A 22,423-nucleotide genomic window follows, 5' to 3' on the forward strand; every position below is an offset into this window, starting at 1 on the left:
TATTAATTTACTTCTTTAGTTTTGCAATTGATAACTTATAGTTTCAAGCACAAAAGAAAAAAAAGTTTCGTCTTTTACAACTGTCCCAAAGAGTTTCTCAAGGCAGCAACTTCAGTAAAGGACAGGTGTAGAAACATGTTATTATAATTGTGACCCTAGTAACCTCATATGATATGAATTTGTGCGATGGTAATTGATTATTAGCAACAACTGCTCCATTGCTAGAGGACTCATATACCATTATGCTCAAAGTAAAAGTTTTTGCTCCATATATCCCTTGATATCCTTGCTACCCTCACTCGGGTCCAACATGAGTAATTCAAATCAGCAGCACTTTTTTCAGCTTAGGAAAAAAGCCATACATAATAAAAAGAACATTCAGAGAATACTGGATGTCATGAAATGTAGATATGTTAGGTTTCATCAGGAAAGTGCTAATTCAGATTGAGGAATGAATCTCCACATCACAATGGACCTACTAAGTTGTAGCCCACATGTCATCTTGAAAGTGAAAGAAGACCTCTATGCAGAGCAGTTCTGGAATATTTTTGAAGTTGCAGTGGTGTCATGATAAACTATCCCATGGAAATTAAAGCAAGTGGTCATCATCCCTCTGACTTTACTTCATATTTGTTGATTTTTACCTCCTTGTTGAATGTCTCCACTGTAGCAACTACATCTTGGTTCCTAAGGTTATACTTATAAATACGTGACTCACCGCCTGGGATACTTGTAATGGTGCTCAGTCAGTCAGGATTAAGCTTTGTCAGACAGAGTTTTCTTAACTAGATTGTTATAGGTAGTAGTCTATAGAGATTAAAAATTTATTCAATTGAATGTATTGAATGATTGGTTATAGTCATCTTATCTGCAAATTCTTGACAGTGAAATGACAGCCTTGCATGACCAAAGTATGCATTTGGTCATTAACCTGAGTAACCTTATTATTTTGGTGTATCAAGGGAATTACGGAACATAAATTTAGCATTTGTCTACATTGGGTATGTTAGTTCATAATAGTCTTGGAGTTTTTTCTATAGGAGGCTTCCTAACAATTTTCAATGTTAATAAAATATTATTAATTAAAAAGATTGTTTCAGATAGGCTGTCATTCTAACCCTTTGTGTCTCCATGTATCTCATCCTCTTCAAGTTTTCCACTACAAGTAGTTGTAAGAACTTGTGGATTATTTCTAAATTTATCTGTTACAACTTTTTTTTTCTGTAATTTCTCTTTATTTTTCCTTACTTCTAATGCTATTTGCATTTTAGATTTCTGTGATTATTTGATTTTTGTTAATTTATTATGGCTACATACTTTCCTATGTTCAGTCTTTAGGAACTTTTAATTGACTCAGCTCTCATGTTAATCTTTTACTTATCCTATGGTAGAAGATTGTGTTTATTAGGTACTTAAACAAGGTTACATAAATTGGTGAATATATTTATTCCATGATTCAAATTATTGTTATTTTCTTAATCTTTTGCATGAAAGCTTTTGTGCTTTCTTATGGTATCTCACACTTATTGTACCATCTTCATTATATATATATATATATATATATATATATATATATATATATATATATATATATATATATATATATATATATATATATATATATATATATATATATATATATATATATATATATATATATATATATATATATATATATATATATATAATCCCACGCCACCACCTTATCCACTACACCACCACGTATTAAGCCTGAGTAGGTGTTCGCTTAATAGCTTTTGTTCACCAAAAAAGTATTTTTTACCATTTGTTAGTACTCATGATTCTATTTGGCACTTGAAGATTATCCCAACTTGCTATAATGTGTGGTTTCTCATATCAGAGTTACAAAGTCTGAGCCAAGAGATTCTTAGTCTCAGCTCTTGATTAGGTCTTAATCATCACTGTGGTTAGTTGCACCATCACCATTGGCAAAAAGGATCCATTGCTGGGGGTATGGGTGCTCCAGTGTGGGTTTGTGGGTGAAGTGAAATTCCATCTCCCACAGATGTGGACATCTTGACAGGGAAGTGCTCTCTCTCTCTCTCTCTCTCTCTCTCTCTCTCTCTCTCTCTCTCTCTCTCTCTCTCTCTCTCTCTCTCTCTCTCTCTCTCTCTCTCTCTCTCTCTCTCTCTCTCTCTCTCTCTCTCTCTCTCTCTATATATATATATATATATATATATATATATATATATAGTACTAGACAAAAATACACTACCATGTGGGTATGCCGTTGCATATTTATGGTGAAAAAAGAATGGTGTTTAGGAGGATGAAGTAAAGTTAAATAAAAATTTGCGACCATTCTATGACATCATGGAATATTTCCTGCTCGAGGACAAACACAAACCAAACTTCAGGCTGCCTCTGGCAGTAGTAGAGTGAGGTTGTCTGCACTGTCCTGCTCCATGGCAGGCCTCCAGAACTGCATGACTTGGGTAGATAATAGTGTTTTATTTGTAACATTATGTCAAAATCTAAGGATTTAATGAGTGAGACAATTGCCAGATAATTGGTCTAAAGAAAAGAGGCCATACTATTACCAAAATTTGCAGTTTGACTGGCGTGGGGTGAACGGGTGTGAAGAAGTACATATGCAAATTTTATGAAGGAGGAAGTGATCAAATACCACAGAAGAAACCCTACTCTGGCCAACCACACAAGATCTCAAATCATGGTACAAACATGCTGTAATTGTAGGTGCTAACTCTACTGTTCATTGCAGCTTGTTTGTAGCAGAATTTGAGATCTTGCGTGTTCTTTCAGAGCAATGTTTCTTCTGTGGTATTTGATGACTTCCTTCTTCATGAAATTTGTGTATATACTTCTTCATGCTTGTTCACCACGCGCCAGTTAAATTGCAAATTTTTGGTAATTGTATGGCCTTTTTTTAGGCCAATTATCTGAGCAATGGTCTCACTTATTAAATTCTTATATTTCAACATAGTGTGGCAAATAAAGCACTATTAACTACCCAAGTCATGCAGTTCCAGAGGCCTGTCATGGAGCAAGACACTGCAGACAACCTCACTCCGCTACTGCCAGAGGCAGCCTGAAAGTTGGGTTTCTGTTTGGCCTTGAGCAGGAAAGATTCAATGACATAAAATGGTTGCAAGTTTTTGTCTAATTTTACTTCACCCTCATTAACATCATTCTTTTTTTTTCACCATAAATACATAACAATGTACCCACATGGTTGTGTATTTTTGTCTAGTACTGTATATATATATATATATATATATATATATATATATATATATATATATATATATATATATATATATATATATATGGATTTCTCAATTTATGCGAGGGATATGTTCCTGAAGGCATCACATAATGTGAAAATCGCATTAAGGGAACATGATTACAGAACTAAACTGTACACTGTTAGAGGTTCCACTGTACATGGATTTCTTGATTTATGCAAGGGATATGTTTCCGAAGGAATTACATAATGTGAAAATTGCATAAAGTGAACATGATTACTGAACTCAATTATATACTGTTTAAGGTTCTACTGTGTGTATATATATATATATATATATATATATATATATATATATATATATATATATATATATATATATATATATATCAATGAACAAAAACTATTTTCCCAAAAAGAATCAATGTAAAATATTCATCTGTTCCTGAACCCGCAGCTGCATCTGAAAGAGCGTCTTGGTATGCACCCTGTGGTTCCTGCAGCACGTATCCTCTAACAAATGCATTTATGTACAACTCAGCTGCAATAAACAAAGAATGATCTTTGTCTTAGTAATGGGATCTAACTAACAGCAAGATGGTACATGCTGATCTTCCTGACAATGTTTATCATGCATCACTAGCTGTCCTGAAGGTGAAGCACTCCTGTGCTGCAATCAGCTGTGATGATAATATGGCAGCCCAAACAAACATCTCGCAGAATATCCTAATTCTCAACATTTGCCAGACCAACAAGGCATCTTGACATCGTGTTATTCTAAAGAATCTACATAATTAAAAAATAAATAAACTAGGTTTTTTTACCTTGTGTTATTTAAATTATCACAATCTCAACACGCATAAATCAATAAATACTTGTACGTACATACATGCTTTGGTTTATTTGGTTTAGGAACATAATCTATTAAAAAGATCCATCACTATTAGAAGTTAAAAAAAAAAAATGTTCTCAGATGGCAAGTCTCAAAAACTCAAAGGATTGAAAACTATTGTGTCACTTAAAAGTATGGTAAAAACAAACACAAGCAATGTCTTTTAACCTACAATGAGAAAATTCATTAAAGAAACATAAATGGATACTCACCCAAGTGACAAGTTGGTCATGTGCCAAATTAGCCTTTGCAAATGTATAGTGAAAATTAATATATTTTTTTCTGGCCGTATATCACGTTGATTAAAAGTCAAATAAGTATGTGTTACACTGTGTACCACACTGTTGTATACTTCTACTTATAAGAATTTCCACAGTAAAGTATAGCCATAATTTAATTCCACAGGAACCACCTGATTGCTTCATGAAAGACAACTGGGAAATGTATTGGGTCAGTTATGACCATATTAAGTACTTATGATATGATTATACTAGCAATTATTATAGTTTAGGTTATTCATTATGAATTTATCACATTTAGTAGAACAATGATTTTATTCATAAGATGACAAAGCCTTGTTTTATCCACAGGCAGCGAGATGTCAAGTGAGGTGTCGAGTGGGTGTAGCGTGAGGTCACGCCCCACTAGCCAGACCAGCACAGACACACTCACTTGCGATGATCTGCCAATGGCTGCTGATGCCCCAGACATGCCCCCCCCTGCCATCATCCCTCCATCCTCAGGCTCCTCTTCCACAGGCCCTTATCATCACCCACACCATCATCACCACCACCATCACCATCATCACCATCATCATCTTCATCACAGTCATCATCCACATCTAGGGCGGAGAGCACGGACTCCTCGCCACCTCCACCCTCCCATACGGACCTCAGAACCCCCAAGAGAGTCCCCAGCCTTAGAGTCCCCAGTAGAACCTTTCCTGGACTCTGAATTTGTTAGTGAATGTGATGTGTGTGACCCTGTTGAACATCATTCATCAGAAGAAGAGTTGGAAACACTCACAGGATCATGGCCAAGGGAAACAGGCCCCCCAGAAAAGAGAAAATGGTCACAGGTTGCAAGGGTCTCTCTCACAGATTCTGGTAAGTAGTTTTTATTTACCATATTTTGTTTGAAATGTGGATTAGCTTGGATTTTTTCCTTCATTAGTTAGTGAGGTATTTAGTTAGTTAGATAGTTATTTAGTTAAAGTCCGTTCATCCAAAGAATCCAGGCCGAAACTGCTAGTTCGGTTGGCAGCCTGCCACCCGCCACTAAACCTTCCCGACACTTAGATTTTCTTCAAGTACATTTATTTTTCTTCACTTAACTCATTAGATATACAAGTTTATAGCTTGAAGAAAAATAAATGTACTTGAAGAAACTTTAAATGTCGGGAAGGTTTAGTGGCGGGGGGCTGCCAACCAAACTAAACAGTTTCGGCCTGGATTCTTTGGATGAACAGACTATAGTTACTTAGGTTGTGTGTGTGTAATTACCTATTTGTGTATTACAGGGCCCGAGCTAAGCTCTCTGTGTCCTGTCTCCTTGTCTACTCCTGTCATATTTCTCTTTCATCTGATTGACACACACCGCGTCAACAACATCACTGCTCAGTTTATTCCACTTATCAATGCTACGATGCGGGAAACTGTAATTTCTCACGTCATTTAGACAGATGTCTTTTATTAGTTTTTTTCCATGTCCTCGGAGATGATTACTTGTGGTCACCTTTATCAATTCTCTGTCCAATATGTCAAATCTTGTTCACCAATTTATACATAGTTATCATGTCACCCCTTGTTCTTCTCTCTTCTAATGTGGTCAGCCCCAGCTCCCTCAGTCTTTCCTCATAGTCTAACTCCTTGAATCCTGGTACCATCCTTGTTGCCAGCCTCTGTACCCTTTCCACCTTCTTCACATTTTTCTTCATGTGTGGTGACCAGACGTAAGCTGCATATTCTAACTGGGGTCTTATTAAAGTGCATAGTATCTTCTTCATCATTCCTTCATCTAGGTAGTGGAATGCAAGACCAATATTTTGAAGCATATTATATGTTTTCCCAAATATCTTGTTAATGTGTTTCTCCGGTGACAAAGTGTTTTGCACGGTTACTCCTAAGTCTTTCTCCTCATTGGTCTCTTCAATTTTCTCATCACCCAGCCTGTAATCCCTGTTTGGTCTGTATCTACTTCTTCCCATTTTCATAACATGGCTCTTGTTTATATTAAATTCCATCTGCCACTCTTTACTCCACTCATATATTTTATCAAGATCTTCCTGTAACTTGTTACAATCTTCCACATTCTTTACTCTCCTCATAATTTTAGTATCGTCCACGAACATATTCATGTAACTGTCAATTCCTACTGGCATATCATTAACATAAATCAAAAACATGATGGGACCAAGCACTGACCCTTGTGGAACTCCACTGGTTACCTTTTCCACTCTGACTTCTTTCCTTTCACCACTGTTCTCATTTCTCTTCCCACTAAGTAATTTTCCATCCATTTTGCTAGTTTATCATTTACTCCTCCAATCTTCTTTAGTTTCCACATCAGTCTATTGTGTGGCACTTTATCAAAGGCCTTTCTCAAGTCCAGGTAAATAGCATCCACCCATCCCTCTCTATGTTGTAGTATGTCAGTCACTCTTGAATAAAAACATAATAAATTGGATACGCACGATCTTCCTTTTCTGAAACCAAACTGCCTTTCACTCAGAATGTTTTCACTTTCTAGATACTCACTCCACTTTGCTTTAATTACTTCTTCACATACCTTGCACAATATACTAGTCAACGATACTGGTCTGTAATTTAACGGTTCCATTCTACTTGCATTCTTATATATAGGCACAATGTCAGCTCTTTTCCACTCTTTCGGGACTATTCCTGTTCGTATGGAGGTTTCCACAATATCAAATATGGGGTTCAACAATTGATCCTTACATTCTTTTACCAACCTCCCAGATATGCCATCAGGCCCCATTGATTTATTAATATCCAAGTTACTTATAATTTTCCTTATATCTTCTTTAGTAACCATGATGTCGTGCATTTGCTTTATTTCCATAGGCCTTTCTCCTGTAAAATGCTTCTCCTTTGTAAACACTTTGCAAAAGTTGTCGTTCAATATTTCAGCTATATCTCTAGCATCCTCATATACTTCTTCCCCAACTTTTACTTTTTCTATTGCCTCCCTTTTATTTAATTTTCCATTTATGAATTTGTAAAACATTTTGGGGTTACTGTCACAGCTTTCCAACACTCTCTGTTCATATTCTTTTTGTGCTGTTCTCCTTACTTCAACATATCTATTCCTCCTTGTACTCCACACTCTTTTCATGCTTAATTCCGTATCCAGCTCAAATCTTAGGACATCATGGTCGCTTTTCCCCAAGGGACATTCATGTTCAATTTCCTCTTTTAGGGAGATGCCCCTGGTGAATACCAAATCCAACCTCACTGCAACATCCTGTTCCCTGCACCTTGTTGGTGATCTCACCCACTGTGTCATCAAGTTATTTGTTGCTACGTTTAACAATTCCTCTGCCCACTCACCACCATTCACCACTTCGTAGTCTTCCCACACTATTTCCTTACAGTTAAAGTCCCCGACTATCATCACTCTATCCTTTCTGGTGAGTTCCTGTTTTATTCTGTCTAGAGTATTTCTCATCACCTCTTGATACTGTTCATAATTCCAAACACTGGTTCTGGGTGGTATGTATACTGTTATAATATTAATGTCCCTCTTACCATCTGTTATAAGCATACTTATCACTTCCTCATTTCCCTTACTAAAGTTCACCTCTTTCACTATGAGATCATTTTTAGTAAAAACCATTATACCACCACCTCCTTTATTCTTTCTATTATTTCTCCATACTTTGTAGTGTTCTACATCAAACCAATCTAGCTTTATTTCGGGCCTTAACTTTGTTTCCACCACACACATTATGTCCGGTTCACTGTTTCTTAGGTAATCCATACATTCTAGCCTTTTAGACAGAAATCCATCTATATTCGTGTATGTCACGAATTCCATTCCTAATCTCTTTCTTCCATGTTTCAGTCTGTGTACTGTCTATTCTGTCTGTTTTATCCACCACTTCTTCAGCCTCCCATTTCTCATCCTCCAAAAAAACCTGGTCTTTTCCTCCTCAGTTCTTTCCTCATTCTTCTCTCTCACTTCAGTTACAAGCTCTCTCATTTTCATTCTTTCCTCCTGTTGTTGTTGTTGTTTTGGTTTCCTTGTAGTCTTTAAGTTTCCAGGCCCTGCTCAGTAAGGCCTTGGCTGTTACCTGAGACTTTAATTTCAATTTTAATGGTCTACTCTTGCCTTCTTCATAAGCTCCTAGTCTCAAACTTTCCTCTATTTCAGCATATAGGCATTCGTCCTCCTCGGAGATCTTATTCAGTAAAAACTTTATCCTGTCATTTTCCTTATCCCTCCTATCTTGCCAATTCCTGTTAGTTTCCTCTCATAAAACTGTTATGATCACGCATTTTTTCTTTTCAGCAATATCTCTCACCACATACTCATTTTCCTTCAAAGCCTTAACCATTTCACTCTGTGTAATCACTTTATTTTCTTCTTCTTGCTTTTTCATTATCTCTTTGAAGGACTTCTGTACTTCTACGTTTTCATGTTTCACTTCGGATATTTTCTTTTCCATTTCAAGTAGTATAGCCTTCATTTCGTCACATTGTTTCCTTAGATGCTGATTTGCTTTTTCCATTTCCACTTTCTCTTTCAGTAATTCCTTGTTCTCTTTCGTTAGCCTGTAGATTTCTTTTTTGAAGGTATCATTCTCCGCTATAACTCTATCTAACTTCTCTTCTATAGATCTAATATTGACAAACTTACTCTCTAAGGCTTGAATTCTTAAATTCATGTCCAATTTGTTTAATATACTTGGAGTGGTCACAAATCCCTCAAAATCCCTCCTGCTTCTAGGTGTCGACGTCATGTTACCGCCAGCTGTTTCACGCAAAACAAAAACATTGCTGACACTCTCCAGTTAGGGACTATTTTCCATTTTCATTTGTGTGTGTGTATTTACCTAGTTGTATTTACCTAGTTGTAGTTTTACAGGACCTGGGCTTTATGCTCGTGTGGCCCTGTCTCCATATCTACACTTATCCAATCTTACTTTAAAAGTATGCACACTCGTTGCAGACACTACTTCTTCATTTAAACTGTTCCAGGTCTCAGTACATCTTTGTGGGAAACTATATTTTTTAACATCTCTCAGACATCTTCCTTTTCTCAGCTTTTTACTATGCGATCTTGTGCTTCGAATGTCATGTTCTTCTCTCAGGATCAGTTTCTCATTATCCACTTGGTCCATTCCGTTGATCAATTTATAAACTTGTATCAGATCTCCTCTCTCCCTTCTTTGTTCCAGGGTTGGTAGATCCATAGCCTTTAGTCTCTCCTCATATGTCATCCCTTCCAATTCTGGAACCATTCTTGTAGCCATTTTTTGTAGTCTCTCCAACTTCCTTATGTGTGTGTGTGTGTGTGTGTGTGTGTGTGTTTACCTAGTTGTATTTACCTAGATTTATTGTACAGGGTTCAAGCATGGCTAATAGTGTCCTGTCTCCATTCATCCAATTTTTCCTCAAAGTTATGCATATTATGCACTGTAACAACTTCATTGTTCAATGCATTCCATTTCTCCACGGTTCTGTGTTGAAAACTGTATTTTCCAATACTGTATCCATACACTACCTCATCCTGATCTTCTTTACGTGACCTCTTGTCTTTCCATCTTCTGTCACCAGCACCAGGTCTTCCTTGTCTATCTTTTCAATGCCATTTACTATCATGTACATTGTTACTAGATCTCCTTATTCTCTTCTATCTTGTAAGATTGGTATTCTCATTTCCTTCAGCCATTCTTCATATGTTAGGTCCTTTAGTTCTGGCGCCATCTTTGTACATAAAGATATGCAAAGAGAGGTGATTAAGTACTTAGATAACATGATAAGAGAGATGGAAGAATGGTTTTAGTTGGAAACTTTAACTGTAAAAAAATAAAATGGAGAGAGATAGAAATAATGGATAATGCTGGACAGTGGAGGGAGGAAGTGTTACAGTTGACTGTGGTAAATACAGTGGTCCAGTGGGTGGAAGAGTCAACAAGGTACAAGGGGAAAGAAGAACCATTGTTACTTGACCTGGTATTCGTAAAGAAGCCAGAGCCACCTCCCAGCATACAATACCTTAGTCCAATGGGAAGAACTGATCATGTGACATTAGAGATGCAAGTACAGGAGGAGGATGGGATAAGTTACATAAATGACTCCAAAGGAGAGAGGTTAAATTATGCAAGAATGGATTTTGAAAAATTAAGGATCTTTTTTGCTAATATTGTGTGGAGAAACATTAGCATCGACCAAGGTGAATACAGACCACTTTTTACATCTTTTATTATAAAATCTACACAAATCAGTCAAGTCAATTGAAAATTTGTGTGAAGGTACCTTACTATGTGATACATATTCCCTGAAAGAAAATAATAATTTTGATGATCATTATAGAAGTTATTAACATAAATAAGTGAACTACTCTATGCTGAAGTCCTGGGGGGAATGGGGCCACCCTTTGGGGTGAATTGGGCCATCCTTTGGGCCACTAAAGTTTTGATGTTTTCAGTATCTTGTATGTATTTTACTCTCTCTCTCTCTCTCTCTCTCTCTCTCTCTCTCTCTCTCTCTCTCTCTCTCTCTCTCTCTCTCTCTCTCTCTCTCTCTCTCTCTCTCTCTCTCTCTCTCTCTCTCTCTCTCTCTCTCTCGAGTATGTTTTTAGATTTTTTATAGTTCTTAAAGGCCACATCCACACCTCAAATCTGATAAGGTGTTGTGCCCACAAGCTTTATGGGTCCATAAAACACATATTTCACATCAACAGAATCATCATCATCCCTTTTCTGCCTGTCATACATGTCATTTGGTTTTCTTTCCAAAAACTTCATTTTCAAGAACTCTTGCCACACATAATCACACGCCCAATATATGCTTTTCCATAATCCACCCCATAGTAGCCATTTTCTTCTATTTCTCTCTTTTTCTGTATTCTACTGTACTTCTGAGCATTAAACATTGCAACACCTTCAATTTCTTCATCTTCATCCATGTTCTCTATACTGCTGATTGAAGAATGACTGCTGTTCAATAGCTCAGCATCTTCCTCCTCTGCTGAACTGGGCTCCTTTAGTGGAGTGCTGTTGCAGAATCTCTTCCTTGATGTCTTTTCTTCTGGCGTTTTCCTTTTCTTTTCTACAGTCTTTTCTTCAAACTCTTCCAGAAAATCGTCAGCATCTTCTTCCCCAGATGAAACTTCTTTCCTTTTTCTTGTGGTTCTGTTTCTTTGTATTTTCTTCTGCTTTCTTCCTCTTTTCAAGGATCATCTTTTCTTTCTCCTCGACTGCTTCTAAGAACTCATCGTGCGTTATGACGCAACTATGGACATCTATTTTTCTTCTTACCATTGTCTGCGTTGTACCACTAGTGGTTGGGTAGGGCTTTCTGAAAACATCTGCCATTATCTGCTCGAAAGAGGTTGAAGGGGAAATCATCTCTATGGGAGGATTGACCTTCTGTGGAGTCGCTGGTTTGTGGACTGGCTCTGTAGATGTCTGGACACTTTTGCATAATTTATAAAGATCTGGGTTGAATGTTTTCCACTGGATAAACACTGCAGTCAGGTGGATACAAACCATTTGTTTTAAAGGCCATTTTTACATTTGGGAGACTGAAACATTCATCCCAAACCTTGCCCACCAAATCTACGAATTCCCCTTCAGTAATTTTCTGAGCATAGTTTGATGCTTTGCCATTTGGCAATAGTGGCATCCCACCTTGTCTTCAAAGGCTTAAAATAGCAAACATCAAGAGGTTGCAGTACATCAGTGGTGTGAGGAGGAAGTTTAATGATGGTTATAACTAAAAAAAAAAAAAAAACATTAGGAAGCTTTAATTTAGCAAAAACATAATGAAAGTGTGGTGGCCCGATACACCCCGGTATACAAATACACCGGGGTGAATCGGGCCACTCATTGAAGTGCCCATAGTACTAAAACTAAAAAGAAATTTTTTATTTCTGATTAAAGCATGCAAAAGAACAAAGAATTATCTATATGACCTGCAATTTTTATAAAAATTCAACAAAATTTAGTATACTTTCAGGAGAAATTGATTTTTTTTTTTTTTTTTTTTTTTTTTTTTTATTTATTTATTTTATTATTATTATTTTTTTTTTTTTTCGATACAAAAATTTTGCAACTTTGAAAAACGCGCTTTTTTAGGGGGACGCCCTAGGAACCATAAGTTTTCGGTCTGGACCAAAAACTTTTTTAAGGTTGTGTAGATACTGAAGTGGGCTTTCTAGGTAAGTACCATTCACTTTTTTTCAATTTTCAGATTTTTCATAAATTTTTGAGGAGTGGCCCAATTCACCCCAGCTGGCAGGGGGGTCAGTTCACCCCAGTCTACGCTATGGAAAGACAATGCAAGGGAATTATGATATATTCTTAGAGAAATATAATGGAGTAAAAAAAAAAAAATATATACATATCTACCTTTTTATAGAATTCAGAAAAAAAACAAAACATGCTTGGTACAGTACTAGATGCATAGAACCTGAAAAGGCAAAAAATAAAGCCCGGAAGAAACTCATAAAACAGAGAAATGACAATAACAGATGGCAGTATAGGGATGCAAAAAATGAATGCATTAGAGTCAGGAGAGAGGAAGAAAGAAACTTTGAAAGAGATGTGGTGAATAAAAGCAAAGACAAACCCAAATTTTTTTACAAGTTTATAAATGGCAAAACAAAGAACAAGAAAACATTAGAAAATAAAATAAAAGAGGGAAGACATACCAAACAGAGAGGGAAATGTGTGAAATAATGAATGAGAGCTTCAAGACAGTGTTTACTACAGATTTTACAGAACCTAATAGGACATTGCATTGCCAGGGATTACAGGAAATCACAATGCAAAAAGAGGATATTGAAAGATTATTGGATAAGTTGGATGTCAGAAAAGCAATGGGGCCAGATGGTGTATCAGGCTGGGTGTTAAAAGAATGTAAAGAATATCTACTGGATCCAATTTGAGAAATAATTACAAGTTCAGTAAATGAAAGGAAAGTTCCTTTAGAATGGAAGAGAGCCAACATAATACTGAGATTTATAGGAAGAAAGGCAACTGAACCATTAAACTATAGACCAATGTCACTTACAAGTGTTTTGGGGAAGTTGTGTGAAATAATTATCAAAGAAAAATGGGTTAAATATCTAAAAGAGGGACAAGTCATATTGAACAGACAATTTGAGTTCAGGAAAGGGTGGTCACGTGTATGAGATATATTAAGCTTCTACTCGAGAGTTATTGCATATCTTGAAAACAGAGATGGATGGCTGGATATAGTATACCTGAATATAAAAAAGACTTTTGATAAAGTCCCTCATGGAAGACTACTTTGGAAACTAGAGAGCATAGGAGGACTGTGAGAAACTTTGCTAGATTGGACAAGAGATTATTTGAAGGACAGGGAGATGAGAACTGTGATCAGAGATACATACTCATCTTGGGGTAAAGTAACAAGCAGTGTCTCAAGGTCAGTGTTAGTCCACATTATGTTTCAGATTTATGTAAATGACATTCACATTGAGGTAAACAGTTACATTAATTTATTTGCTGATGATGCAAAGTTGCTAAGAGTTATCAACACCAGGGAGAACTGTCTGCTGTTACAGGAAGATATAAACAAGATCTATGAATGGAGCAGGAACTGGAGGATGGAGTTTAATGCCAGGAAATGTCACATAATGGAACTAGGAAAGAGCAAAAGAAGACTGGTATGGAACTATTTGATGGGAGAGCAACAAATAATGAAGACTAAAGAGGAAAAAGATCTAGGAGTGATTATACATGAAAATCTGAGCCCCAAAAAACACAGAAACAAGATATTTGGATTACCATATAAAATGTTGATTAACATAAGAGTAACATTTCAATACATGGACAAAGATATGATGAAAAATTTATGACATGATATGTCCAAGGCTGAAATATACAACAGTGGTGTGGTCTCCAAGCTTTAAAAAGGATATAGAAAGATTAGAAAGGATGCAGAAGATTGCTACAAAGATGGTGCCAGAACTAAAGGACCTAACATATGAAGAACAACTGAAGGAAATGTGACTACCAACCTTACAAGATCAAAGAGAATGAGGAGACCTAATAACAATGTACAAGATAGTCAATGGCATTGAAAAAATAGACAAGGAAGGTCTAGTGCTGGTGACAGAAGATGGAAAGACAAGAGGACATGTAAAAAAGATAAGGATGAGGCAGTGTGTGAAGGATATTGGAAAATACAGTTTTCCTTACAGTGGAATAATGAAGTTGTTGCAGCACATAATGTGCATAACTTTAAGAAAAAAAAAAGATAAATGGAGACATGGAGACAGGATGCTATGAGCCCTGCTTGAACCAACCTTGTACTATACAACTAGATAAATACAGAGCAGAAGGGTTGCCACAAGCTCCCAGAGGAATACACTCCAATATCAGGTGTTGAGAAGCAGAACTAAACTGTATGTACAGGGGGAATGGGGCCATAGGGCTGTCCTGTCCTCCAAAATAAGCAAGATTTGAATGCTGTTTTTAGTAAGAAATGGAGGGGGAGGCCAAAGTAGGTGGCACTGCCAGATGTATAGTTTTAAAACATTTGCCATGTCTAAAAAAAAAAAAAAAAACAAGATTTATTGTAACACCATTAGGGCTGTGGAAATTAGAAGATAACACTGACAAGGAATTTTCAAGATTTAGAGAGGAAATAGGTAATGTGAGAAGGCTGATGAATGAAGAGAGGGAGATGGGATATACGAAGGAAGTGCTCTCAAGTATCATGGAAAAGCAAGACAAATTAATAAAAAAAAAAAAAAAAACTGGACTGAAAGAGAGAATAGAAGAATGTGAGAAAGTAAGAGCAATAAACCAGGTGATGAAAGAGGGGATGGATGAGATAAAGAAAGAAAATGGTATTTTAATGGCTATATATTGCAAGTATGAGGAGTCATTAAAAATCCTACACAAGAAGAAAACAGGATGGGGCAGGCAAAGTGGAGAGTGGAATGGGTGAGATCAATTTGGAGGAATTAAGAAATGCCTGGAAAAAAGAACAGGAAGAGTAAAAAGTAAAAAAAAAATCAGACATAGTAAAGAAGCAGGTACAAGAAAAGACAAAGGACACTGTAATACAAGTAATTAAGAAGGAAGGTTTGGTGAGGGACACAGCAAGAGAAAATGTTTCCTGATTTTTGGGCTGAAGGAAAAATACCCTAACAAGTTCATGAGAGAGAAAAGAAAGAATTGGCAAAGGGTGTTACTAAGTTAGTTCAGGACAGCACACTGGGGTTGGAACAAAACATGGAGAAAGTGCTTAGATTGGGAAGGAGACCATTGAAAATGAGGAGATAAGTGACAAAAAAAGGAAAATTGGCTGAAAATACTGAATTTAATGATATTTGGATAAACAGAGATATCAACCTGGAAGAAAGAGAAAAGGAGAGAATGCTAAGAAATGAAGCTAAGGAAAAAAAGACAAGAAAAGGACAGAGATCGAGAAGAAGAAATTCTACAGGAGGGTTTCAGATATGAGACTGAATAAGGGGTATCTTTGGGAAAAAGAGGAGGTAATAAAAGAGGCAAGAAATTAAGAGTGACATACAAATATAGATGGGTTGTTGTCCAGTTTGTTGGAGGTTAGAGACTATTTGAGGGAGAAAAGACCAGATGTAATGTGCATTGTAGAAACAAAGCTAAGGGAGGAGGTCCATGTTAGCTTTAAGGAAGAGGAATATAAAAGTTGGAGAAGAGACAGAAAAGGAAAAAGGGGGAGGAGCATTGCTAATAATGGTTCATGATGATCTATGTGTGGAGGAAGTGCACTGTGGAGATGGCATGGTGGACGTAGTGGAAGTAACAATCAAGACAGAAGAAAGGAGAATCATAGTCATGTATGTGCCACTTAAGACAAATACATGGAGAACAGAAGAACATAAGAAAATGCAAGGAGAGGTGATAAAGTGTTTGGATATTATGATAAGAAGAGATGGGAAAATACTATTAGTAGGAAACTTCAACTGCAAAAGAGTAAACTGGAGAGAGATGGAAGTAACGGATAATGCTGGATCATGGAGTGAGGAGTTGTTACAGTTAACTATGGTGAATATACTGGATCAGTGGGTGGAAGAATCAACACAGTACAGAGGGGGAAGACAAACCATCAGTGCTTGACCTATTATTCACAAAGAAACCTGAGTCCCCTCCTTTCATACAATACCTTAGTGCAATGGGAAGAAGTGACCATGTAAAATTAGTATTAGAAATGCAGGAAGAGGATGTGCTAAGATCAGGCTTGGTCCTAACCAATTTGGTGCCCTAGGCAAAATCTTAGGTGGTACGCCTCTTGCATTGCAGTAAATTCCACTGCTGGTGTACATACAAGAAACTGAATAGCTTTATCTTGGACATCAGTTATTTAAAGAAAGCAATTGCCCAATCAAAAGACATAACATCATCTAGTTTTAAGAATAGTGGAAGTTACATTTTTTCCTTTCCCCATTTGTGGCATCCCCTGGATGGACGGCACCCTTAGCACTTGCCCATACTGCCTGTGCCACGAGCTGACCTTGGCTAAGATACAAGGGGGACTACAAAAAAAAAGAGATCAAATCATGCAAGTTCAAATTTTTAAAAGTTAAGGCAATTTTTTTGGGTGGCATAAAAAGATAATACAGGGGAAATATGAATTATTCCTACAGAAATATAAGGAGGGAGAGGAAATACTTTGCCATTTGTCAAGTGGTTTGAAGTTATGTACACGTCACCATGATACCCAGGTTTTAAGGTGGTTACACTGAAGGTGCACATGAGTGGTGATATGGGGCCTAATATGGGTGCCGGTATAAATAAAATTGCCTGCACCACAAATAGGTGGAAGCTTAACAGCGCTTCCAGTATTCTTCAAATCACCTACAAGTGCTATAGACCAGGAAAAAAAAAAAAAAAACATACCTATCTATAGAGTAAAGAAACGTATACAAGCTTGGTACAATGGCATATGAATAAAAGCCAAGAGGCAAAAACATAAAACTTGGAAGAAACTCAAAAAAACAGAAATGAAAGCAACAGACAGCAGAATAAGGATGTAAGAAATTAATATATTAGAGTAAGGAGAGAGAAAGAAAGAAACTTTGAGAATGATTTGGTGTGGAAAAACATGAACCCAAGATTTTCTACAAATATATAAATGATAAGGTGAAGAATAAGGAAACAATAGAAAAAAATAGTAAAAGGAGGGACGACATTCCAAACTGCAAAGAAATGAGTGAAATGATGAATGAGTTTCAGAACTGTGTTCACTGAAGAAGAGGATTTTACAGAACCAAATAGAACATTGCATTGTCATGGCTTGCGAGAAATCATAGTGCACAAACATGAGATATGAATACTAGAGAATTTGGATGTCAGAAAAGCGATGTGGCTGAATGGTGTCAGGCTTAGCATTGAAGGAATGTAAAGATCAGTTGTTAGAACCAATTTGGGAAATGGTTTCAAACTCATTAAAGGAAAAAAGAGTACCACAGGAATGGAAGAGAGCTAACCTAATCCCTATATTCAAAAGAGTAAAATCTATGCAGCTGTTAAAATTACAGACTGGTGTCACTTACAAGGGTGGGGAAGATATGTGAAATTGTTACTAAAGAAAAATGGATTAAACATCTGGAAGATAAACAAGTTATATTGAACATACAATTTTGGTTCAGGACAGGAAGATCATGTGTATCAAATCTACAAATTTTTACTCAAGAGTGGTAGAAGGACTGAGAGCAGAGATGGAGGGGTGGACACTGTGTATAAAGGCATAAAAAAAAGGCTTTTGATAAAGTCCCTCATAGCTAATAACTTTGGAAGTTAGAGAACATAGGAGGACTGAGAGGAATAATGTTAAGTTGGATAAAAGATTACTTAAAGGACAGAGAGATGAGAGCTGTGATTATTAGAGATGTATACTCATCCTGGAGTAAAGTAACAAGTGGAGTGCTACAAAGGTCAGTATTTGTGTTACCCCCCTTTATGTTCAGCCATTTGTAAACAACATACAAAATTTGTTTGCTGATGATGTAAAATTGCTAAGAGTAATGAAGACCCGAGAAGACTGTTTGCTGCTGCAGAAAGATATAGACAAAATTTATGAGTGGAGTAAGAAGTGGAAGTTAGAATTCAATGCCAATAAATACCACATAATGGAATTAGGAAAGAGTAAGAGAAGACCAGTATGGAACTATTTGATGCCAGAGGAACAAATAATGAAGATTAAAGAGGAAAAAAGATGTGGGAGTGGTTACTCAAAGAAACTCTGAGCCCCAAGAACACATAAGTAAAATATTGGATCATTGCATTAAATGTTGACTAATATTAGGATGGCATTTCAATACTTGGACAGGGATATAATGAAAAAAAAAAAGTTATGAATATGGTATGTCCAAAATTGGAATATGCAGCAGTGGTGTGGTTGCCAAGCTTTAAAAAGGATATAAGAAGATTAGAATGGATCCAGAGGATAGCTACAAAGATGGTTCCGGAACGAAAGGGCCTAACATATGAAGAAAGGCTGAAGGAAATTGGACTGCCAACCTTATAAGATAGAAGAGAAGTAGGAGCCCTAATAACAATGTATAAAATAGTTAATGGCATTGAAAAGATAGACAAGGAAGACCTGGTGCTGGTGACAGAAGCAGCTGGCAGGACAAGAGGACATGCAAAGAAGATCAGGAAGAGGCAGTGTATGAAGGATATTGAAAAATACAGTTGTCCACCTAGAATAGTGGTAAAGTTGAATGCATTGAATGATGAAATTGTTACAACACATAATGTGCATAGCTTTATCAGCTTTCATCATCATTGTCACTATGGAGAGCACGTTCATCTAATTCCATCAACTCTTCATTGCTGAGTGGCACATAATGGGACTGCAGTAAGTCATTTATATCCTCCTCATCCACCTCACTGAAGCCAGCCAGATGGGAGAGCCTGACAATGGCCACATCATTAAATTCCATGAAATCTTCACCTGGCTTCACACACTTGACCCATAAGTATTTCCAACAGCCATTTATTGTTGTGTCACTCACTTCCCTTCATGCTTCACTAATATTATCAATGGCCTTCTTGATATTATAATTAGACGAAAAATTCTTGATTGCCAGCACGTCTGGCCTGTCAGCTGTGTCAATCAGCTGACTCATTGTGTGGCGCTGGTAATAAGCTTTAAAAGTGGCAATTACACCTTGGTACATGGGGTGGATAAATACAGTGGTGTTTCTGGGTAGAAATGTAACTTTTATGTAGTTTGCCCGATCTTTCATGGTGTTGGGTGGCTTGGGGCATTATCAACCAGGAGGAGGAACCGGTTGGTAATGTTTTCCTTGGCAGCATAATTACGCAGTGCAGGGAACAGGTACTTCACAACATAGTTCTGGTTTATAGTCGATGTTATCCCACCCTTCTTGTTGGATCTAAAGATCACTGGAAGATATTCTTTCATGAAAACTTTAAGTGCCCTTGGGTTTTTGTGTGTGGTAAATAAAGAGAAGTTTCAGTTTTAGATCTCCAGCTGCATTATTGCCCAGCACCAGGGTTAAGCGGTCTTTTAATGCTGTAAATCCTGGTACGGCTTTCTCTTTAACAATAAAAGTTATTGAAGACATCTTCCAGTATAGACCTGTTTCATCATAGTTGATGTTTGGCACTGTAACCACACTCCTCAATTTGTTGCCTGAGTGTTGGCTTGAATGCTGCGGTTGCAGCTTTGTCAGAACTTACTGCCTCACCACTCATTTTAATGTTGTGTAGGGCTGGAAATGGAAGAAAGCTACAGTCATCTTTGGCAAGCATGAGATGGCCCAAACACATAAGAATGATGTTGCTGCATGGAAAATCTACCAGGCAACTACCATCAGTTGTTAAAACTTACTTTCTTGAAAAACTTCCGTATGTCCACCTTGTAAGCTAGTTCTCTTAATGCTGCTGCTCTCTGTCTGGCTTTGGCTGTGTATGTACCACAGGTGCAGCTGTGGCAGAGTGTAAGGTAACAGTGAAAATGTAGACTGGATTTTCAGTGATGTGGCTATTACTGGTGGAACGGATTGGATTTGGATAATAAGCACTGACAAAGGATCTCCATCTTACACTGTGAACTTGCGAAGTGAAGGGAAACTAAATGATTTATGATGAATAATGACAAGTTATATTATTTTTTATTTAAACTCATATTCTTGCATATGTATATTGAATTTGAGTTCTAATTGTAAGGTCCATTTTGATGTTTTCTCTCTAGGAACATTATATATAGTATAAGATGGGAACTGAAGGCAAATTATGAGAAAAGTAAGATGGTGATATCTGAGGAGTAGGGGTATGTAACATAAGAATATTATATATGCTGTGTGTATGAATAATAGAAAAGTGACTATGAGATGAGAGAGAGAACATTGGATTAAAAGATTTAAGTATCTTGGAATAGTGCCATGGTGAGATGAGGAATTGGTGTGATTGTGAGATCACTTGCAATGGTTACAAAAAGGGAGAACTATTTCCTGATGTTAAGAGTTTGAAAAATGGTACTCGTACTGTGTTAGCTTTGATGTATGGATCATAGATATTGAATAGGACATCACATTTGAGAGCATCAGCTGTGGATATGAGTTATCTGAGAGGGGCAGTTGGAATGAAAGGGATGACAAAATGATAATGTGGGTGAAAGATGTGGTATAAGCACCTGTACAAGTAGAGTGGATTGTTTGTGGTAGAACTCCATGTTGAGAGAATGGATAGAGGAAAAAAAATAAGTAAGTTAAATTGAAGAGGTTACATAATAGGAAAGAAAGGATGCTTATAAAGTGGAATGATATGTTAAATAAAGTATTATTCAAATTATTGAATATGTATTCACGTCCTTGAAAGTTTGGAGCTAAGATTGAATCATTATTTAACATTCAATGCCACTAATTGGAGTGATGACACTGCCTATTATACAAATGCAAAATAATGGTGACAAAATTAGGAAGTTGCTATGGTTGGTGTGATTGTGACAACATAGTGTGCTAGATTAGGTCTACATAATTTATTATAGTATCAGTAAAACATCTTGATAGACAGTGAATGAGCATCATTATACACCTAGGTCAAAGTATGCCCACCAAGAGCATCTAGCTGTAATTTGCCATACAGCTACCAAATTGAACTCAACAGTAATCAATAGTGCTTTTGATTTTATGTCCAATATATGTCAGGTTTTACTGAGATAATGTGAAAACAAATGTTCTTAAGGAAAAAGAGGGATGCATTTTTAACATTATAGTATGGAATGGATATTTCAATGTATTTTCATTGCTGTTTTCCAACTTATTTTTTAGTTTTTTCTTACTTAACATTTCAATGGAAATATTATTTATACCAGTTATTGAAATGTTTTATATGATGCATTATTATTTATAATTATAATAATAATAATGTGTTAAGAGTATGAATAATGCTAGCAAAAAACATGAGGAATAAAAAAAAAAAAAAAAAGACATTTTACTACTTGTGGAAGGAAATTCAGAGTTGAATATGATGCTGCACGAAACATGCATTTCTCAAGTTTTTAAAACAATAATTATGGAAATGAAAGCAGAAATTAGCAAGAGATCTGCCATTGCTGGGACATATAAAAATTGACTTATTTGATGTATTATTTATTTGTAAGAGGGGAAAACTGACCAAGGACAACAAAAACAACAAAACAAAAAGGCCCACTTTGATGCCAGTTCCTGGTTGGGACCAAGAGAGTTAGTTCAAAAGAATGGGATAAATGTCTTGAAACATCCTTCATAAAGAAGTTAAGGTCATAGTTAGATGGAAATACAGAAGCTGGCAGGGAGTTCCAGAGTTTACCAGAGAAAAGTATGAATGATTTAGAGTACTAGATAACTCTTGCATTAGAAAGGTAGACAGAATAGGAGTAAGAAAAAAAAGCAAGTCTTGTGCAGCGAGGTTGCAAGAGGAGGGGAAATATGCAGTTAACACGATTAGGAGAGCAGTTGGTATGAAAATAATGTTTGAAGATAGCAAGATATGCAACATTGTGGCAGTGAGAAAGAGGATGAAGACAGTCAGTCAGAGGAGAGGAATTATGACAAAAACTTTTGATTCCACCCTATATAATAAAACA

The 22,423-nt window shown here is 36.5% G+C and overlaps 1 protein-coding gene across 7 annotated transcripts in view; it reads left to right on the plus strand.

Moving 5' to 3' along the window:
• Window positions 1–22,423, plus strand: part of LOC123516110 (AT-rich interactive domain-containing protein 1B-like) — a 133,942-nt gene that overhangs the window by 70,668 nt on the left and 40,851 nt on the right. For all 7 annotated transcript variants that reach the window (XM_045275212.1, XM_045275215.1, XM_045275216.1 and 4 more), the window contains exon 3: window positions 4,709–5,224. In XM_045275212.1, the coding sequence (XP_045131147.1) occupies window positions 4,709–5,224 (516 nt within the window). The remainder of the gene's footprint in view (window positions 1–4,708; window positions 5,225–22,423) is intronic.

The sequence above is a fragment of the Portunus trituberculatus genome, chromosome 40 (assembly GCF_017591435.1).
Source record: "Portunus trituberculatus isolate SZX2019 chromosome 40, ASM1759143v1, whole genome shotgun sequence".
NCBI lineage: Eukaryota > Metazoa > Arthropoda > Malacostraca > Decapoda > Portunidae > Portunus > Portunus trituberculatus.